Here is a 21,482-nt window from a genome sequence, read left to right as displayed (position 1 = left end):
GTGAGGACAGGTGGATTTCAGGTGAGGGCACTGGGTTACAGGTGAGGGCACTGGGTTACAGGTGAGGATGGGTCAGGTCTTGCTCTTCGTCTTTCTTAGAATCATGCAGTGTTGAGAGGAGCACACACTATACAATGGTAAGGAAGGATCGATCCACCCCAAGGTCAAGACTCCATATTTTCTTCAATTCTTTTAGAGAACTGAAAAGGATAAACCATTTCCATGCCCAGCAGTATCTATCAAACCAGTTGCAAGAGCTGTTCATGGCTCAGAAGAATAACTGGAGTTGTTTCCACATCTCATAGGCTGCATACTGTGTCTTTCTGAATATCAGGTTATACCTCAGCTCATTGCAAGAATTGATACGCCGAGGCCCCTGGTGGGACGTCTTATCCACCAGCTTCTCACAGACATCGGTCGGTACCACCCCCAGGTGCGTGGAGTCCCCGGGCACTTTTCTGTCTAACCACTGACCTTTGATTTGGCCATCAACCTTTCCTAAACCGCTCTAGGGACACAAATGCCCCTGGGAGCCAAGAGTCCTGGCCTGCCCCCGGGAGCGTCTGCCCAGCTGACAGGCTCAGGGACCCAGGGTCTTATGGGAAAGAAAAAATTCCGCCCAAGGCCACAGAGCCCCTGCCTGGTAGACTCGGATGAATGTCAGCACCATACTCTTGTCATCCTCCTTTTACACGTTTACAAACACTCCTTCTGTGCTTGCTTCAGGCCCTCATCTACCCGCTGACAGTGGCCTCCAAGTCCACCACCACGGCCCGGCACAACGCAGCCAACAAAATCTTGAAGAACATGTGCGAACACAGCAACACCCTGGTGCAGCAGGCCATGATGGTGAGTCCGGGCAGACTCGAGCCACCGAGCAGAGGTCTCGAATGAGACGCTCAAGCCACCAAGCAGAGGTCTCGAGTGAGATGGCCTTCCTTCCTCAGGGCGAGGCCGTGTACTCCCTCTGCCGGAAGGAGTTCCTCCTGTTTCTCCGAGATGGGCCTTTCTGAGCTTAGCTCACCCTGAGCACGTCCCTCCATCCCCTTTCTGATCCAGGTGAGTGAGGAGCTGATCCGAGTGGCCATCCTCTGGCATGAGATGTGGCATGAAGGCCTAGAAGAGGCATCTCGCTTGTACTTTGGGGAGAGGAACGTGAAAGGCATGTTCGAGGTGCTGGAGCCCCTGCACGCCATGATGGAGCGGGGACCCCAGACACTGAAGGAAACATCCTTTAACCAGGTATGGGATAAAAAAGACATGAACTGACGGGACCCCAAAATCTTTAGCAGACTCCTTTCCATCTAACCTTTCTGCTGACTTGAATAAAATGTATTTTGATGGAGGGAGGTCGCAGGATATAAAACACCAGAAATAGAATTGTCATGAAGTTACAAGAACCCTTCCAAAACTAACTAGAAAACCACGAGGTACCTCACAAGGCCATCTCATCTCTCTTCCAACCTCACTTTACCTGAGAAGCCATCCTCAGGGTTGGGCTCCAGGACTGGAAAGCTGCCGAGCAACCCAGCCAGTGCCGTCCGGCCAGCGTACCCACCCGAGCAGTTCTGCTCCCTGCTGGGGACTCAGAGTTGGGCTTAGTCAACACAAGTGATACCTTATTCTCCTGCTTCCCCTCTCAGGCATATGGTCGAGATTTAATGGAGGCCCAGGAATGGTGCAGGAAGTACATGAAATCAGGGAACGTCAAGGACCTCACGCAAGCCTGGGACCTCTATTACCATGTATTCAGACGAATCTCCAAGCAGCTGCCTCAGGTAGGATCTCATGGCTCTAGCGAGGTTACCAGTCATTATAGTCCTTTCTGTTCTGCTGCCTGTGAACATGCTAATACTAAGTCCCCAGCACCTGCTCCACTTCTACCTGCGGACTTTGGGACAAGGCATGGCTACTAGCAATCCATTGAAAAATACGTAAACAGCATTTCAGTTTCTCCCCAGAGGCAGAAAGCTAAACCCTGTGGTAACTATTCACAGCTCACATCCTTAGAGCTGCAGTACGTCTCCCCTAAACTTCTGATGTGCCGGGATCTGGAACTGGCTGTGCCGGGAACTTATGACCCCAACCAGCCCATCATTCGCATTCAGTCCATCGCGCCGTCTCTGCAAGTCATCACATCCAAGCAGAGGCCCCGGAAGCTGACGCTTATGGGTAAGGCCCCTCGTGCACTTTTGGTACTCGAGTCTCCCTCCCAGCCCGGGAGACCCCTCCCCTCCTGACGCGACTGCTTGCTGTCCACACTACTAACCTTTCTTCCATGTATTGAGAGTCGAGTGAAGGACATCCTCGCTGGGACTTCTAGTTGATTCCTACTGTTGTGCTTCCTTAGGTGAGGCCTATCAGCCCTACCCCAGTGCAGGTGGAAGGGAACCGTGCAGGCCTACAGCACGGAGGTGGGTTTGGCAAGGGGCCGGTCAGGGGGCCGATGAGGAAGAAAGAGGCTGCGGATGGAGCACAGCAGGTGACAGGCCATGTTGAGGAGGGCCACCTGGGCTGGAGTGTCCTTCTTTACACTCCACATCCTCTCTGCGGGGAGGCTTTGTAAAGTGAACTTAGTGAAGCAGTAGTTCTGACAGTGTGGCGTGCCACCAGGAGGGTGGTTTTGAAGGCCTGAGTGTTCTGCTGGTACTTGGAGCTCTCACACCTTTAACAGTACTCATGTTTCTTAAACAGTGATTATTCACCAGCAGTGGCGAATGCTGGGTGGTTGTCTCTGTAGGCTGGGTGGTTGTCTCTGTAGGCTGGTCTCTTCTCATACTAACATGCATGTTGGTCAGCTTTCAGCAGCTTCTAACTAAAGAGACTCTAATGAAGGACTGTTTTCAGAGGCAGGGCTGAGTTAAGAGGGCCAGCAGTATGAAGTGTATAATTATTCACCCCCGCCCTTCAGACCTAGAGGGCCCAGAGCCCGGCAAGGGCTGTAACCTGGAAAGAGAGGGCATCCCCTGATGCCATGGTCCAGACCAAGGGAGGGAGCTACTTCTAGAACCAGAACCTGGCCAGTTGTCAGGGGCAGGTACCCCGACCTCTCTTCCACCCTCTAACCTCTTGACAGTGCCCCCATTGGCCAAGCACACCAGGGAGTCCAGGGGATGTGGTCTCTAGGAGTCAGGCTTCTAAGGCCAGAGCAGGACAGAGAGTGGGTTGGGGAGGTAACATGTAGAGTGACCATCTCTGTACAGACTCATTCCTGGCACTTGAAGATGGAGCTTTTTAAAAAAACTTTACTTACTGTTGAGTTGAACATGTCACTGGGGGACCATCAAAAAGAAGGTCATTCTTCTCACCCATTCTAGGGCGCGTTTCTTCCGTTTGTCAGGACAATGTGACTGGGTATGGTACGTGTCTCCCGACCTGCGAATGCAGTGGTGGTCCACCAGCCAACAGGATGGAAACCCTCTGATCCTCGCTGACTGCTCCCCGCTTCACTCCCCACAGGCAGCAACGGGCACGAGTTTGTCTTCCTCCTGAAGGGCCATGAGGACCTGCGGCAGGACGAACGGGTGATGCAGCTCTTCGGCCTGGTCAACACCCTTCTGGCCAATGACCCAACGTCTCTTCGGAAAAACCTCAGGTATTCAGGATGCCACAGAGACAGCCCTAGATCACTAGAGAAATCTAGTTATTTCTTACTTCTCTTCCAGGTCGTCACTTACCTTTGCCAAGTAAATGATTCTGTACCTGACAGGTCATCAGTAGCCAAGGTGTCAAAGAGAAAGACTCTCCATTGGTTTAGAGTGTTCTCAGGAGAAGTCCTTCAGAGGACTCAGAAAGGAACATTTCATGGCCTTTAGATGGGAGGTTCCACAAATTTGCTGTGTTCTACGCCAAATGAAATGACCGCACTAACAAGCCCGTCCTGTCCTCAGGCTTCTCTCACTCCTCTTTCTGCTGAGAACATGGATGTTAAGTGGGGAGGTCATTTTAGGCTTAGAAGTCATCATGGGATTCTTCCCCCAAAGCAGTGAGTTTGTTAGGCAGGTTGGGAACACTGGTGATACCTTTATACCATCAGCCCCAGTTGTGTTTTAGGCTTTATGCAGCGCACCACATCCCTCATCAGATGCCCCACGATAGCCTTGTGTGGACAGGCTCATTAAAACCAGTTTGCATGTACCATGAGTGGCTCAAAGGTCTGCTCTGTTTTCTGTTCATTGACCCTGCTTTCCTGTGGGCTTTAGCATCCAGAGATACGCTGTCATTCCATTATCAACCAACTCGGGCCTCATCGGCTGGGTGCCCCACTGTGACACGCTACACGCCCTCATCCGGGACTACAGGGAGAAAAAGAAGATCCTTCTCAACATTGAGCATCGCATCATGCTGCGGGTACGTGATGAGGCTGCCAGACCCAACCCTTCGGTGTCTTGAGGGTGAAGCTGGCAAGTCAGTTCAGGAATTAGTACAGAGCTGTTTTCCTTGTTCCATCACTGAAAAATCTGTTTAAGGGAATTAGCTGTTGACAAAGGATTAAGTCTCTAAGGTATGAGTCTTTAAGCAGATAACCTTCTCTAAGAAACAAGGATCCTAAAGCCCAGCAATTAGGTTTTCATCACCCTCCATGAGACTGGACAGCGTTACTCCTCAGGCAACATACATCTGCTGATTGTAACATGGTACACAGCGCTGACTAGCTGAATGGGGAAGCAGGGAAGCAGTGTTCAGTAGGTGTGTGAGGGAGAAAAGTGAGAAAGTTTATGAACCTCCCAGTGCTCTCATTCACACTGAAGCTGGTACCGAGGCAAGGCCTGATGCTTGCCCCTTGTGCCCTGGCCCCTCCTGTGGTCCTCAGGTTAGAGTGGCCACTGCTTCTCCTTTTGGTGGCAGTGGTGAAATCAGAACCCATCTCTGCCTGGCCTCAGAGCCTTGTTTCTTCCCGGATATGCGTTGCTTGTCTCAGACTTGTGTCTTGGTGCAGATGGCTCCGGACTATGACCATCTAACTCTGATGCAGAAGGTCGAGGTGTTTGAGCACGCTGTCAACAACACAGCTGGGGATGACCTGGCCAAACTGCTGTGGCTGAAGAGCCCCAGCTCCGAGGTATGGAGCCCCTGCACCCCAACCTCCCCTCTCGTCAGGAACGCTTGTTTGCTCCTGTGCACTTGGTGGACGTGTCCTGTAACGATTAGCCATAGGTGATGTGTAGCCTTTTAGAGCAGAAACCAAATGGCTGAGCCACGTAGTCTAGCTGCAGACAGTTTCATGTTTCAACCATCGCTTACAATAGTATTTTATTAAGGCTGTTAAATCTTTTTCATATATATTATTAATTTCCTATTTATCTGGTTTTTCAATTTCGTTAATAGTATGTTTCTAGGTTTGAAGTTTTTATTTTGTTTTGGTTTTGATGTACATTTTTAATGTTAGAAGTTAACAGATTTTTTTTAATGCTTTCTTTAAAGTTTCTTTGGCTTATATTTAGAAATGCTCTCTCCACCTTAAGATTTTCTTGTACTAATTATAAGATTTGTTTTTACATTTAAATCCTTAACCCAAGTTGGAACTTAAAGTTAGGGTATAGATTTTATTTTTTTAAGGTAATTAACCAACATGACAGTATTACCAGGGGCTTTCCAGGTGGTGCTAGCGGTAAAGAACCTGCCTGCCAGTGCAAGAGATGCAAGAGATACATATTCAATCCCTGTGTCGGAAAGATCCCCTAGAGGAGGGCATGGCAGCCCTCTCTAGTATTCTTGCCCGAAGAATCCCATAAACAGAGGAGCCTGGCAGGCTACAGTCCATGGGGTCGCAAAGAGTCGGACACTACTGGAGTGACTTAGCACACACACATTATTACCAAATAATCCATCCTATAACAAAGTCAACTTTTATTATATACTAAATTCTTATCTGCCCTTGAATTTCTTTCTAGAATTTCTATATCGTTGATCTTTCTACCTATTTATCCTCAAGTATCCCACTGTTAATACAAGTCTTTTCTCACTAGTTATTTACATGTAATTTTTATATCGTTGATCTTTCTGCCTATTTATCCTCAAGTATCCCACTGTTAATACAAGTCTTTTCTCACTAGTTATTTACATGTAATTTTTTTCCAGGTAAATTTTAGGATCATTTTGTCAAGATTCCCAAGAAACTTTTATTGAAATTACATTAAATGTATTAAATAATCTGGAAGGATATTACATCTTTTCAATCTTAAGTGGATAGCCTTAAATGGATATTTTCATTTACTCTAGTCTCTATATTTCTAAGCAAAGTTTAATTTACTTAGTCATCTAAGTTCTACACATTTCCAATTAAGTTTATTCTGAGCAGAGTTTATTAATTTTGTAATTGTGAATAATTTTTGTTCCCTTATACATTCTAACTGGTTATTGTTGGACTGTAAGCAAACAACTGATTAGGATATAATTGTGTTGAAAACCAGTTAGTTTTCAGAGCCTTGGTTCACATGTGCTTCTGTGTTCTAGGTGTGGTTTGATCGAAGAACCAATTATACCCGCTCTTTAGCAGTCATGTCTATGGTTGGGTATATTTTGGGCCTGGGCGATAGGTAAGTGAATTTGTTTCTTTGAATCTTCTTTCTCCATTATATAGTTTTCATGAGTGATTTCATTTTGTTTTCCAGTGAGCTTTATGACCGTTTGGTAAATATTTGTATTTTGTACTTAAGCTGTTTTTTGCAGCATCAACCTTAGTCCCCTATTATTGTCCATGCCATCAAAACAACATGTCAAACTAAAGAGAAGAAAAACCATAGTTCAGGGGTACTTTCTCCATAGGTTGGTTTAATGTATTAAAATCCATGTGAAATTCAGTTGATTTTATTGATTCAATAAGCATTTATCAATCATCACTATGCTAAGACAAATAATCCTATTTCTGTAATTAAAACCAACCAAAGTAGATCCCTCTGATATTTCTACATATTAAATTTCATGCAAATGTACTGACTGCAGAAGTCATTTAGGAATGTTCAGAAATTTTTAAAAATAATAATATTCTGATGTCTACAATTTTTCTTTTGGGATCATTCTCATGCAATTATTTGAGAGTAAAAAAATTTAATCCCACAAAAATAATAAATTCCTGTTTTTAAAAAACTTGGTAGAGCACCTGTCCAGAATACCCAGATGCTCCTGCCTGGAGGAGCTCGGGACTCAGGGAGATGAGAGCCCATCTCGAAGAGCCTCGTCACTCTGAGATGCCAGCACTGCCAGAAACCTGTGACCAAAGACCTTGGGGAAACAAACTGTCTTGGTATCATGGGGCAACTTGTGATTCACACAGGTCAATTCTCATTTGAGCCCTAGAGCAGGGGTCAGCACACTTTTTCTGTAAAGGGCCAAATAGTAAATATCTTAGGCTTCGCTGTCCTTACAGTCTCCATCACAAGTACTCATCTCTGCTGCTGCAGCACAAAAGCAGCCCAAAACAATGCATGAACAAATGAGTATGACTGTGTTCCAATAAAAATTATCTGTAAAAGTTGGGGTGGAGTGCTACCTTTGGCCTGAGTGCTGTCATTACCAACCCCTGGCCTAGAGTCTTACAGACTTGGGGATTTGTTCATCCGAGCTGTTCTCTCTTCTGTTTCTCAGACACCCATCCAACCTGATGCTGGACCGGCTGAGTGGAAAGATCCTGCACATTGACTTTGGGGACTGCTTTGAGGTGAGCACATGTTCCAGAACCCAGAGGACCACCTTCTACCCCACTCCAACCATTTAGGCAAACTTAAAAGCCCAAATGCTGTATTCTTACCCCTGACTTCTCTCAAGGTGATAGAACATCAGTCTAACAGATGAAGTATGTGCTCTTTGACTCTTGCTGTTACAAGACTCAGAAAAGGAGATACTGGTTGAAGGCCTGGGCGTGATACACACTTACCTTTTTTCTCTCTCTCCCTCCCCACTCCCCCACCTTCTCTTTTTTTATTTTTAAATTTTTAGCTGTCTTAAATTACAGCGATAAGTCTCATCACTAAACTAGACTCACACTGCTTCCTTTCTGTGCTCTAACTGAAATCAGTGCTGGTGATGCACAGGAAAGCCACCTACCTGCATCTGGCTCCAGCTGAGGAAGGCAGTCTCAGTGGACCTGGGTTTTCCCTTTATTACCCTCAGGTTGCTATGACCAGAGAGAAATTCCCAGAGAAGATTCCATTTAGACTAACAAGAATGCTGACCAATGCTATGGAGGTGAGTGGATGTTGGTAACAAGCTGCTTTGAAGTGGGACCAGTACAGTTCTATCCCCTCTCCAAGGACAGACTTCCTTCCTTGTTAGATCTCCAGCTCCTCAAATGCCCAGCTCATGCTGTAGTCGCATCCTCTAACAGATATTTTCCATCCTGTTAGAAATTATCAGTCTTTAAAACCTTTACTCCAGACCTTGTTTCATATGAATGACAGTCCTGACCCTTTGCTCTGAGGCATTCCCAGCCTGGCCCCTCAGTGATGGCCACGCCATCTCTCTTGAGTGGGGTGACACACCCTCTGAGGTGATGCTGGGTGGTAAGGCCTTCGGGGACCGGCGTGGTGACTTCCGTGGTGAGCAGCTCTGGCTCATCCGCAGGTCACGGGCCTTGATGGCAACTACAGGATCACGTGCCACACCGTGATGGAGGTGCTCCGGGAGCACAAAGACAGCGTCATGGCCGTGCTGGAAGCCTTTGTCTATGACCCCCTGCTGAACTGGAGGCTGATGGACAGTGAGTCTCAGCAAGAGCCTAGGTGCCGGGGTTCACCCCTCCCACAATGGGCGTGGCCAGTTCACAGTCCTGCCCGGCTTCACACACAGAGCCCAAGACCCAGGACTCAGCTACCACACCACACTTCCACAGGGCAGCTGTGGTGGCTGGAAATCAATTTCAAGTATTTTTATTAACTAAGAAAACTCTGGTCATCAGGTTATATCTTGATTAAAGCACTCTTCAGAATAAATAAGTACTCTAGTGACTTTTGTTAGGTTTCATATTGAATAGCAGATGGAATTTTTACAGAGTTTGCAAACAGTTGTGCTATCTCAACAGTGTCTTAGTCTACTCTTTATTCCGACCTCCTCAGAAGGTGTTTACTAATCAGAGGCGTCTTCTCTACTCACTTGTTATCTAGTTTACATCATCTGAATCCCGCTCAGCCATATAAAAAGCCCCTCAGGGCATTGAAACATGTATAATATCATGTAAGAATCGAATTGCCAGTCTATATCCGATGCAGGATACGGCATGCTTGGGGCTGGTACATGGGGATGACCCAGAGAGATGTTGTGGGGAGGTGGTTGGGAGGGGGGTTCATGTTTGGGAAGGCATGTACACCCGTGGTGGATTCATGTCAATGTATGGCAAAACCAATACAGAATTGTAAAGTAAAATAAAAAGTTAATTAATTAATTTTTAAAAATAAAATAAAAACAGAATTATCTCAAGGAAATAAATAAATAAATAAATAAATAAATAAATAAATAAAATGCCCCTCAGGATCAGATGCCTTGTGAACATCCACCCGTTTACTCCTGAGTGTTACGTTTTTGGTTTTATCTTAGTTATGGCTTTGGGGAAATTATATTTTTATGATTAAGGGAAAGTATATCAGCCAAGGTTTTTTCAAATCAAAGTTTGAAGCACTTTTTAACTCTCCTTTTCTTTCTTTCCCTAGCAAATACCAAAGGTAACAAGCGATCACGGACGAGGACCGATTCCTACTCTGCTGGCCAGTCAGTAGGTGAGTGCTGAAAGACTGTCCTCTTTTTGTCCAGGGTATTTCTAGAATAGGGCAAGCCTTGTCACTGCCTTTAGAAGGCATGACTTAAGTAATAAGCATCTAATGTATTTTTTATTTAATGACTCTCAGGAAGAAGTGGGTACCTAAAGTTCAGAAATTTTGATCACACTATCCAATCTTAATCTACATGTAAAAACATAAATCAATTAAAAGTATGTCTGAATTGGACTTCCCTGGTGGTCCAGTGGGTAAGACTCCACACTCTCAATGTAGGGGGCCTGGGTTCAATCCCTGGTCCAGGAATTAGATTCCACATGCCACAGTTAAGATCAGAGATTCCATGTGCTGCAACTAAGACTCAGCAGAGTCAAATAAATTAAAAAAAAATTTTTTTTAAGTATGTCTGAATATTAACCAGTCTTTAGCATGCCCTTTAATGGTGTCTGGGATAATTATTAGTTACGTTACCTTAATTCTAAAGCTTTGGGAATAGCTCAGAAATGAGAAGATGGAAGTAGCGGAAATATATACACACACTGCTGCCTGAGCAGCTAGGAAGCCACATGAAACACTGTTCCCAGGAATGTGGTCCACAAAGCAGGGTTACAAGAAGATAACGTCCCTCTGAGAGCCAGAACAAGCTCCATATATTCCCTGCTCTCAGACATCTTAGAGTCAAGCTGTTTGACTTGTTTATCCTTCCCCTTTGCCCCTTACCCCTAACCCAACCCTTTGACCCCCACATTCAACAACATCCTACACAGTCATATTTTGGAAATACCATTGGGATGTAAAACAGTTAAATATTTCTCCAAATACTTATGGAACATTTGCAACTGGTTACCAGCTAGGTCAAATGGTATTCAGAGGTATGAAAACAATGTGACATACTGAGCATGCTCTGAGGAAGCACAGAATCCCAGAGTGTATATGGAATAATAGAGCACTTCACTGCACTGTGTAGGCAGGTGCCATGTGGTTTGGTTGGGAACCAGGGGGTGGTAGGCCTTAGAAAGGAGGTATCACTCTGAACTGCGAGGGTTAAGGGAGCCTGTGGGCTGGTAGAATTGAAGCTGAGCCTTACTGGATGAGTGGAATCTGGATGGGTAGAAAGGAAGAGAGTGTTCTCGCCAGGAAATGGGCAACCTGGATCCGTGTCATCCACGAATAGCTTGGACTCTACCCTAGACACCGTGATAGGACTTGGGAATCCCTGAATCACCCACAGTGTCTGGGGGCCTCATGCGGATGACTGGTCTCGCCCAGATTATGTGACACTTACTGGTATAACTCTCAGGGTCTGCCTTGTTCAGACATTATTGGGTGACTCCCATGTGCCGCCTGTGATATACCGAGGGGAGTTAGGACAGCTTGTTCTGGTGGCACCAGTGGTGGTAGACCTGGTTGCTTGTATGTGCCTCAAAAGTTTAATTTCCAAGGACTCATTAATTAAAGTATTATCATCACTAGCTTCGGTTTGAAGACCTATCGTGTCCCAGGGCAGTGTGTAAATAGCTTCAGAGTTCTGATTCTAGATACCTCTCCTGAAGGCCACAGTTAGCAGAGGGTGAGGCTAAAGCCTGTGGACTTCTCCCCAGAGTTGATGTATAAATTCCTCCAAGGAATAACATTTCAGTCACATGTGTGATCCTTTGAAAGCTAGTTTTCTTTATGTTATGACCAGTTTGGGTCCAACCAACCAAATTTTATGGCCAGATATTTGACCTGTGAGCCTATTCTGTATGTCAGAACATTTTATTAATGCTGTGTGTTTGCAAATTCACGCAGATTTCAAGCCTTTCTTTGAGGTGGTGGGGGAGTTGTGCCATGCAGTTTGTGGGATCTCAGGTCCCTGACTAGGGATTGAACCCAAGCCACAGCAGTGAAAGCACTGACAACCCAGGAACTCCCTAAAAAATGTTAAATTCATAAAGAGCATAACAGTTCCTATTTCCTTTATCCTCTGAGACAGGTGGGGCAGGTGTTAAAAGAGAGATTGTACATGAGGAATTAGAGCCAATACCTTGGAACAGTGGCTTCTTGGTGTTTTAATTTTCTGCTGATTTTATTTTTTCCTCCTAGAAATTTTGGATGGTGTAGAACTTGGGGAACCAGCCCATAAGAAAACAGGGACCACGGTGCCAGAATCTATTCATTCTTTCAGTAAGTCCAGCCTCTGAGGAATTGCGTCAGCTACTAGCTCATTAAGAAAAAAGCAGCTGTGAACACCAGGAGGAGGGTCAGTAAGAGGAAACAACAGAACTGCCTTTGAGCAGCAAAGGTCCCGTGAATTTTTCATTATATTCTGAGGACAATGATAGATGAAGAAGAATTGCTCCACACTTACAAAAGTGAATATGTGAGAAAAACAGGGGTGTGCATTGAACCTGTTATGATGATCCAATCTTACTATTATTTCTGCTTTTGTTTATTCCAGTTGGAGATGGTTTGGTGAAACCAGAGGCCCTAAATAAGAAAGCTATTCAAATTATTAACAGGGTTCGAGATAAACTCACTGGTGAGTGTATATATGTGTTTACTTGAAAGGAACATAAAGTCTCCTTGAGTGGGTGTTGAGCCCAGTTTCCAGTGGTATTGGTGCCTAAAGTGTGACCCTGTGCTGCTAACTGGAGTGTCTCTGAGGCCATCAGTGAAGGATCCTCTCTGATTCTCTAATGACCAATGAACTTCCTTTAAGTAATGTTGTTAATCTCATTTTAACAGTGTTTTAACAGTAAAGTTCTATTGAGTCCAAAGTCAGCCAAATTCAAGAAAATTAATCATCATGGCTGAATATTGGAGCAAATCTGACCACTTGGTTCACTGCCCACCTGTGCTCAGATAGCTGTTATGGAGTGGAGAGCCTGGATGGGAACACCATGTACTTTTGAACAGGAAACGTGTCACGCTGACTAAGTGGTGTGACGTGAGGGTGGAAGGCAGGGAGGCCAAAGGCCCAGCACCACCGCTGGGACCCCACAGGCCTGTGTCTCTTCCTCTGGCCAGAAAGTGACAAGAACACCTCATTGAGAAGGCGGTGAGGATGAACTGGGATGTGGGAGGCCCAGCACATAAGCTCTGTCATCAAGGCATATCGGTTCATTGAATACCTGCAAGCGCTAGATGTTGAAGAAACAGTGTAGGTTAAAAACAGGCATCTTCCCTGCTTTCATGGGACTTAGACTCTAAAGAGGAATACTGTTGTAAGTGGAAGAGAGACTAGGGCTGTGATGACAGTAACAGGAGAATTTAAGTCCAAGCGCTCCAGAAAAGCTTCCCTCAGCAAACTACCTAGGAGCCAAAATTTGCTAGAGGAGTTAATTAGGGCAGATTCTTCCAGGTAAAGGAAACAACATGTGCAAAGACCCTGTGGTAGGAGGGAGGATGGCAAGAAAAAAAGGTCAGAAAGGCTGGCAGACCAAATTGACACCAAGAAGGTGAGAGGGGCACGATGCAAAGTGTTTGGACTCTGAGTGGGCCAGGGCCAGACCATGCAGGGCCTTCTGTTTTTACCCTGTATCTGTGGGCAGTGAGAAACCACTGAAGAGTTTTAAGCGGGTGGAGGGGAGCTGGGCAGGTTTGCATTGTGAGATCCTGCCTGCTCTGACTGTAGGGGAAGCAGGGGCTGGACGGGAGGAAGCAGCTGCCACAGTCGATGCCAGTTGGACAGTTGATTAGACAAGGGTGGCAGTGGAGATGGAGTCAAGAGCTGTTTAGGAGGAAAATGCAAAGGATTGATGATGGGCTGTGAGGGGTGGGGAGGGATCAAGGGTGGTTCTGGGTCTCTGGTGGCCTTCTGAGAGCTCTGATGAGCCTGGCAGCCAGAATAATGCAGTGGAAGAGAATGCGAAGTGAGAGAAGGAACGGAGACAAGTTTCAAAGCTCTCAGGAAGTATGGCTGTGCTGGGAGGAGAGAGGACATAGCTGAAGAGAGAGAAGTTGGATGAGCGGTTCTGTTTCCTTCAACAGGAGGAGGAATGTGTTTACAGAAAGTGAGCACATTGTGGGGGCGGGGGGGTGGGCTGCAGATGTGAGAGGCAGCATGGTCAGTATTGTAAGGCTCCTGACAAAGAGGAGGCAGTGGATCACAGTGCAAGTGAATTTGGCCTTAAATGGGAGGAGGGCCCACTCTCTGGGGTGATGGAAAGGAGGAAGGGGGAGCTCGTGTTGAACAAAGCTGGCACCTCGAACATTGCCCAACATATCAGGGCTCTGAACTCTGCCCTTAGTGAGTCAGTTGGCTCTAGAGGAGGAGATGAGGGCACCTGCCAAGGGTGAGGAGCCAGAGGAGAGAACTTCGTGGTGGAGATGGAAGGGCATATAGCCAGAGGAGCTGGCCAGGCAGTGCTGAGCGCCCATGTAAGACTGGAGACTGTGAGTGTGTGATGAAAGCAGGCAGCCCTGCAAGACAAGGGGCTGGAAGGAAAGGCTGGTAGGATTGAAAGAGGCTTCTTGGCTACTTGCCCTGCTCAAGGATGATTATGGAATAGAAGCCCACTGGCCAGATCTTTGCCACTCCTGTACTCTGCCCACTGTAGGACTTAACCTTCTGTAAACTGAGAGCTGAGTATATATTAGTGTGTTTATTAGTATATATTAGGTGTTTATGGGTCACGTGGAGGTGAATTTAAAAATCCAAGTATTATGTAGCATTTATATTCACGTACGAGGGGGAACTGATTTAGGCTGTGTGGACAGTTGAGCCTGGCTGGGGGACTGTGGAGCTGGGTGGTTGGTACCTGGTGCACACTGGACACTTTTGTTCCTCATGTCTAGGTCGGGACTTCTCTCATGATGAAACCCTGGATGTCCCAACACAAGTCGAGCTGCTCATCAAACAAGCGACATCCCATGAAAACCTCTGCCAGTGCTACATTGGCTGGTGAGCACCTCTGTTCAAATAAGCAATCAGGCCCCTACCCTGTGCCCCAAAGCCAGAGTCCCAAAAAAAGATATGTGGGGTATTCATACAGGGAAATTGGGTATCCATAGAGGGAAACTGTGTCTCAGATTTCTTTCAAAAGTTTATACTCATTGGGTGTGCTCATTGTTCCAAAAAGGGGGAAATGGAGACATATGGATGTATATTTGGAAGGCAAACACCAAAGTGAATTAAAATGACATGTTAAATTGACTTAGACGAATAGGTGAGGCCCCCTTATTTGAGGAGTGGGGGTGTTCCTTCTGGGGTTTTGCTGTCAATTCAGAGATACAGGAAAGGCAAAGGAAAAGAAGCCAGAGGGGTGACAGAGAGAAGGAGATGAAAAGACAGATTTATCATCCGCGATTGTAACCTCAAGGACCACTCTGGGGTCTGCTTTGATTAATCTCCTGAGGCATGCTTGAAGGTAGAAACTAGAGAGAGAGGGTGACGGAGAGGCGTCCTTGCGGGACCACAGCAGGCGTCTAGCCTGGGCTGGAAACGATAACGCCTGTCCTGCACAATTAGCTGTGGGAGATCTCAGGGAGGGTCCCGGGGGTGGGCAGACCTTGCTCTTTCCATTCTCAGTATATCTGCATAAAGCTTTGAAGAAGCGCAGGTTATTAAAATATTCCTCTTCTCCTTGTCTCGTTAGGTGTCCTTTCTGGTAACTGGAGGCACAGATGTGCACACAGCACTTCTCTTGAGGCTTTTGTACTTTGGTGTCTGCTTCCACTAAACTGAAACCATGGTCAGAAAGTTCAGCTCTGAAATGTAAATGAAAAGAACTACTGTATATTATAAGTTGGTTTGAACCAACTTTCTAGCTGCTGTTAAAGAATATATTGTCAGAAACACAAGGCTTGATTTGGTTCCCAGGACAGTAAACGTAGTAATACTACAGAAATCAAGCCCTTGATTTTGGGGAACAGAAGATCTTTAACTTTAGAAATACGGGTTTTGACTTAACTCACAAAAGAACTCAGAAGTGTTTGCTGACAGGAGAATGGCCTAGTCGTTCCTCTCAACATGGACACAGCAAACTCAGCGCAGTCACGAAGCCTCAGGTCGTGGAGGACACGGATTAGGACTCTGGATTGTAAAGACGCGGAGAAGCTGACTTCATCGCCTTCGCCCATCTCATTACCTCACTGGTCCGTGGACGCAGCACCAACCCTCACAAGATGGGCCAAAATGGGTGGGAAAGGTCGGTCTTCTGCCTCACCCACCACGCTGCGACATATACACTTCAAGCCAAGACCCGAGCCACTAGAGGAGAGTCTGTTCAGATTGCCAGGCAGCCTCGGCTGGGCAGGTGCACAGAGGGGATCACAGTGCAGTAGGAGGCCCACACTGGCCTTCTCAGCCTGGTTCTGGGATGTCTTCAGTGAAGTCTGAATGCCCTCCATTTGGAGCAAGGCCTTGGAATACGGAAATGCTGTCATGGAGGTGCTGACACAGAGAGGGAAGGTCTAGTACATGTTGGGAAGTAGGAGCAAAAGAAATCTTAAATGAAATGCACAAAGTATAAAGTGTAGCCATGTCTAGACACCATGTTGTATCTGAATAATTTTTGTGCCAATAAAAGACATCAGAATTTTAAAAACATGAATATGAGTGGCTTTTTATTTCTATATATTAGTTCACGAAAGAAACAGTTATTCCTTCAACATTCACTAACACTGAGTACTGGGACTGTGCAGGATAGGGTTCTGTGTGCTGTGATCCCTGTCCTCGGGGTGTTCCCAAGCCAGACAAGACAGAGCCACATCTCTCAGGAGCCACCCGGCCACCTGGTGTGAAGAGAGAGCCGCGAGAGCCTTGGGTAAGGGGCACTGGTTCCACTGGGAGCCTCCCAGAAAGGGGACCCTTGCCGGTGGTCTTAAATGGGAGTGGGAGTCTGTCAGATGAAGCAAGTGAGGACGTCCTCATCAGAAAAGAGGTGTGAAGGCACAGTACCGTGCAGGAAGGGTGCGTGTGAACCTTAACCATGCGAGACTACAGGCATTAGGATGCTTTTCATACACAGAAACAGCAGTTTGACACACTGGGACCTCACAGTTCAGCATGCCCGGCTCAGCGGTCACTGGGAAATAAAGGAACTAAAAGGAAGCTAGAAAGTAGATCCAGGCCAGACCAGCTGCCTCACAATCCAGCGGCAAGGAGTCTGAACCTGATGCTATGGATGGCAGGGAAGAAACCATGTGAAGTTTTAAAACTAGAATCTCAGTAGTATTTTTTAAAGAAACTAGTATCAAACAAGTGGAAAGAAAAGCTGCAAAACCTAGTAAAAAAAGCTGTTGCAATAATGAAGAGAGAACTTACACGGAGCCGGCAAGTACTAGATACAGATTCCTCTAAAGAGCATGCCTAACGAGTTCTTCCAAAAAAATTCTGTTTTCAGTTGTTGAGCTAGATTTCTTTTTCTAAATTTCTGTGGACCACAGCTACCCAGTGAGAACTACTGACTCATTATAAAAGTGATTCAAAGAACTTGTAAAATGGATCTAGAGATTATCATCCTAAATGAGGTAAGTCAAAAAGAGAAAGACAAATACCATCTGGTATCACCTACATGTGGAATCTAAAATATGACACAAATAGGGACTTTCTTGGTGGGCCAGTGGTTGAGTCTCTGTGCTTCTACTGACGGGGGCATGGGTTCAATCCCTGGTTGAACTAAGATCTTGCATGCTGCACCACACAACCAAAAACTAAAATACAACACGAACATATCTACAGAACTGAAACAGACAGCTATAAAGAACAGACTTGTGTTTGTCAGGGGATAGGGGGAGAGGTGGAGGGAAGGATTGGGAGTTTGGACTGGCAGATGCAAACTATTACATATAAAATGGATAAGCAACAAGGCCCTTCTGTGGCGCAGGGAACTATATTCAATGTCCTGTGATAAACCATAATGGAAAAGAATCTGAAAAAGAATAACTGAGTCACTTTGCTGTACAGCAGAAATTAACATTGTAAATCAACTACAATAAGAATTTTTTTAAAAGAAATTATTCCCCGGTGGCTCAGACGGTAAAGAATCTGCCTGCAATGCAGGAGACCCAGGTTCAATCCCTTGGTCGGAAAGATCCCCTGGAGAAAGGGAATGGCAACCCACTCCAGTGTTCTTGCCTGGAGAATCCCATGGACAGAGGATCCTGGCAGGCTACAGTCCATGGGGTCACAAACAGATACACCTGAGCAACTAACACTTGGACTTGGATGAGAATTACAAGGCCAGGAATCATATTTTATGGGACTTTGTATCCCCCAAATCCGTCAGAAGAGCAGGTGCACTGTGGTGCTCCATAAACACTGGAGAACTCCTCTGTTAAAAACAAAAATGGACTTAAATCTCAGTAGTGGAACTTCCCTGATGGTCCAGTGGTTAGGAATCAGCCATCCAATGCAGGGGATGAGGGTTCGATCCCTGGTCGGGGAACAAAGATGCCACATGGCCAAAGCCCGCACACCGTCACTATGGAGAAGCCTGTGTGCAGCAACGAGGAGCCCATGCGCTGCAACCAAGACCTGACACAGCCAAAAATAAATATTTGTTCCCCAAAATATGACCAAGTTATTTCTATGTGAAATAACTATCAATGACTACAGTGATGTCACCATCACTGTAAGACAAATGGCATGAGAATGGATGGACTCAGGAAAATGGTGGCCACCTATGATAAAGACATACTTCTTAGGACATGGAAAGTTCTTGGCATTAAGATGTTTGGTGAATCCAGTGGGTTTTAAGTTATATCTAAGCAAAACCTTCTGACTGCTGAAATGACTTAGCAGAGGAAGATGAGGTGCTAATAGAGGCTTTTATATTATTATCACTATTAATATTATGCCTTACCACATAGCTTATGGGATCAGAGTTCCCTGACCAGGGATTGAACCGGAGCCCTTGACAGTTAAAGTTCAGAGTCCTAACCACTAGACTGCAGGGAATTCTGTAAAAGTTTTTAAAGACAGCCTAATCCCCCTGTTAATTCAGGATGGTTTCAAGTAACCAGTGTGAGGGGAGGGCCTTAAATATCTTGGAGACAGCTAAAGCAGTGAGAGTCAAGGCTGTGGTATCAAATTGTTCAGTCACCAAGTCGTGTCTGAATCTTTATGACCACATGGACTGCAGCACACCAGGTCTCCCTGTCCCTCACCATCTCCCAAAGTTTACCCAAGTTCATGTCCATTGCATCAGTGATGCCATCCAGCCATCTCATCCTCTGATGCCCTCTTCTCCTTCTGCCCTCAATCTTTCCCAGCATCAGGGTCTTTTCCAATGACTCAGCTCTTTGTATCAGATGACCAAAATACTGGAGCTTCAGCTTCAGCATCAGTCTTTCCAACAAGTACTCAGGGTTGAATTCCCTTAAGATTGACTGGTTTGATCTTGCTGTCCAAGAGACTTTCAGGAGTCCTCCAGCACCATAGTTCAAAGGCATCAATTCTTTGGTGTTCTGCGTTCTTTACAGTCCAGCTTTCACAACTGTATGTGACCACTGGGAAGACCACAGCCTTGACTATAGGAACATTTGTCATCAGAGTAATGTCTGCTTTTCAACACACTGTCTAGGTTTGTCATAGCTTTCCTGCCAGAGCAATCATCTTCTGATTTCATGGCTATAGTCACCATCTGCAGTGATTTTAGAGCCCAAGAAGAGGAAATCCGTCAGTACTTCCACCTTCTCTCCCTCTATTTGCCATGAAGTAACAGGGCCAGATGACATGATCTTAGTTTTTTTAATGTTTAGTTTTAAGTCAGCTCTTTCACGCTCCTCCTTCACCCTCATCAAGAGGCTCTTTAGGTCCTCTTCACTTTCTGCCATTAAAGTGGTATCATCTGCATATCTGAGGTTGCTGATGTTTCTCCCACCTATCTTGATTCCAGCTTGTAACTCAGCCCAACATTTCTCATGATGTGCTCAGCATATAGGTTAAACAGGGTGAAAGCAGACAGCCCTGTTATACTCCTTTCTCAATCTTGAACCAATCAGTTGTTCTACACAGGGTTCTAAACTTGCTTCTTGACCCGCACACAGCTTTCTAAGGAGACAGGTAAGATGGTCTGGTATTTCCATTTCTTTAAGAGTTTTCCACAGTTTTTTTATGATCCACACAGTCAAAGGCTTTAGCACAGTTGATGAAATAGAAGTGAAAGTCGCTCAGTCGTGTTTGACTCCATGGACTATACAGTCCACGGAATTCCCCAGGCCAGAATACTGGAGTGGGTAGCCTTTCCCTTCTCCAGGGGATCTTCCCAACCCAGGGATCGAATCCAGGTCTCCCGCATTGCAGGCAGATTCTTTACCAGCTAAGCCACAAGGGAAGCCCTGTACTACCAAAAGAAGAAGCCCACTGCACTTCCAATCTGGCCAGATCCTGCAATTCCCAATCTGTGTCCTCAAACACCTCATGGTCACCAGCAGTGCTTCTATCCACATAGATTGGAGGCATAGCCATGACAAAGACTCACTTTAGGACTCTGGCCCCTGAGGCAGGCAGCCAAGAGAGTGACCTCTAGCCTGAGAGATGTTCGTGGAGCTAGAGTTCCACCTCGCTCCCAAATGTGCTCTTGCAACTTTCAGCTCCTAGCAAGGCTAGGCACTTCCACACAGGGGGTCTAAGTAAAAGCACATAGTAACACCATGGATCACAAGTCCCTTGAAAGTCTGTGATCCGACAGATAGGTTAGTAGTTCTAATTCCCCACTCAGTTATGAAACAGCCAAAGAGAACAGGAAAACCTGACCCAGAAAGGAAAGTTTGGTCCACATGCTTCGCCCATTTCTGGCCACCTCCCTTGCAAGGACGTCGAGTGTCTCTTGGCATTGGCGGGTCGGTATAAACTCCTGACAAGGCTCCCCTTTTGGGGGCTGTCTTCAGTCATTATGAGGCACCATGAAACCGCAGAGCAGGGCTCATCACTCGCTTTGCACAGGGCACGTCATTTATTCACACAAGCACACCGTAGAGTTAGTAAATCAGAAAACGTGTGTACCGACAAAGCAGAGAGGCTAGAGCTCTGAGGGTTCTTACCTTACCCTGAAGATCCTGGGCAAGCCCCCAAGATGACAGCTTACGGTGAACAGTAACGGATTCGTGATCTCTGAAGAAGATTTAGCTTCGGGACCAGGGGCCAGCCTTGATCATTCAAGAAATTTTGTGTAGCAGAGTTTTAGTCAAGTATAAAAAAGGGACAGAGAAATCTTCTAACATAGACATCAGAAGGAAAGTGCCCCCGATGAAACAGAGGTAGATGTTTTTCTGGAATTCTCTAGCTTTCTCTATGATCCAGCAAATGTTGGCAATTTGATTTCTGGTTCCTCTTCCTTTTCTAAACCCAGCTTGGACATCTGGAAGTTCTTGGTTCACATAATGCTAAAGCCTAACATGCTAGATTTGAAGTATGACCTTACTAGCATAGGAGATGAGTGCAACTGGCTGATGATTAGCACATTCTTTAGTACTACCCTTCTTGGGAATTGAGATGAGGTTTGACCTTTTCCAGTCCTATGGCAACTGCTGGATCTTCCAGATTTGCTGGCATAATGAATGCAAAACTTTGACAGCATCGTTCTTTAGGGATCTGAATAGCTCTACTGGAATTCCATCGCATCTACTAACAGGGCTTTCTAAGGCCCACTTGACTTCACTCTCCAGAATGTTGGCTCTGGGTGACTGACCACATGATCATAGTAATCCAGTTCATTAAGATCTTTTCTGTACAGTTTTTCAGTATATTCTTTCCATCTCTTCTTGATCTCTTCAGCATCTACTAGGTCTCTACTGCTTCTGTCCTTTATTGTGCCCATTAGGGGCACAATATTGTCACCATTAGGT

The 21,482-nt window shown here is 45.9% G+C and overlaps 1 protein-coding gene across 2 annotated transcripts in view; it reads left to right on the top strand.

The window, feature by feature from the left end:
- MTOR (mechanistic target of rapamycin kinase) overlaps positions 1 to 16,243 on the top strand; it is a 124,571-nt gene extending 108,328 nt beyond the window's left edge. The window contains exons 42-58 of one of the 2 annotated variants that reach the window (XM_040263423.1): positions 335 to 433; positions 727 to 849; positions 1,060 to 1,242; positions 1,644 to 1,778; positions 1,998 to 2,172; positions 3,460 to 3,595; positions 4,203 to 4,350; positions 4,940 to 5,062; positions 6,457 to 6,539; positions 7,588 to 7,660; positions 8,113 to 8,187; positions 8,563 to 8,698; positions 9,645 to 9,710; positions 11,793 to 11,873; positions 12,148 to 12,228; positions 14,487 to 14,592; positions 15,287 to 16,243. In XM_040263423.1, the coding sequence (XP_040119357.1) occupies positions 335 to 433; positions 727 to 849; positions 1,060 to 1,242; positions 1,644 to 1,778; positions 1,998 to 2,172; positions 3,460 to 3,595; positions 4,203 to 4,350; positions 4,940 to 5,062; positions 6,457 to 6,539; positions 7,588 to 7,660; positions 8,113 to 8,187; positions 8,563 to 8,698; positions 9,645 to 9,710; positions 11,793 to 11,873; positions 12,148 to 12,228; positions 14,487 to 14,592; positions 15,287 to 15,302 (1,839 nt within the window). In that variant the 3' untranslated portion in view covers positions 15,303 to 16,243. The remainder of the gene's footprint in view (positions 1 to 334; positions 434 to 726; positions 850 to 1,059; positions 1,243 to 1,643; positions 1,779 to 1,997; positions 2,173 to 3,459; positions 3,596 to 4,202; positions 4,351 to 4,939; positions 5,063 to 6,456; positions 6,540 to 7,587; positions 7,661 to 8,112; positions 8,188 to 8,562; positions 8,699 to 9,644; positions 9,711 to 11,792; positions 11,874 to 12,147; positions 12,229 to 14,486; positions 14,593 to 15,286) is intronic. The other variant, XM_040263424.1, reaches the window with a different exon arrangement.
- The last annotated feature ends 5,239 nt before the right edge of the window (positions 16,244 to 21,482 follow it).

This window comes from Oryx dammah, unplaced genomic scaffold (assembly GCF_014754425.2).
Source record: "Oryx dammah isolate SB20612 unplaced genomic scaffold, SCBI_Odam_1.1 HiC_scaffold_21, whole genome shotgun sequence".
NCBI lineage: Eukaryota > Metazoa > Chordata > Mammalia > Artiodactyla > Bovidae > Oryx > Oryx dammah.
This window is presented reverse-complemented; position numbering and strand designations above follow the sequence as displayed.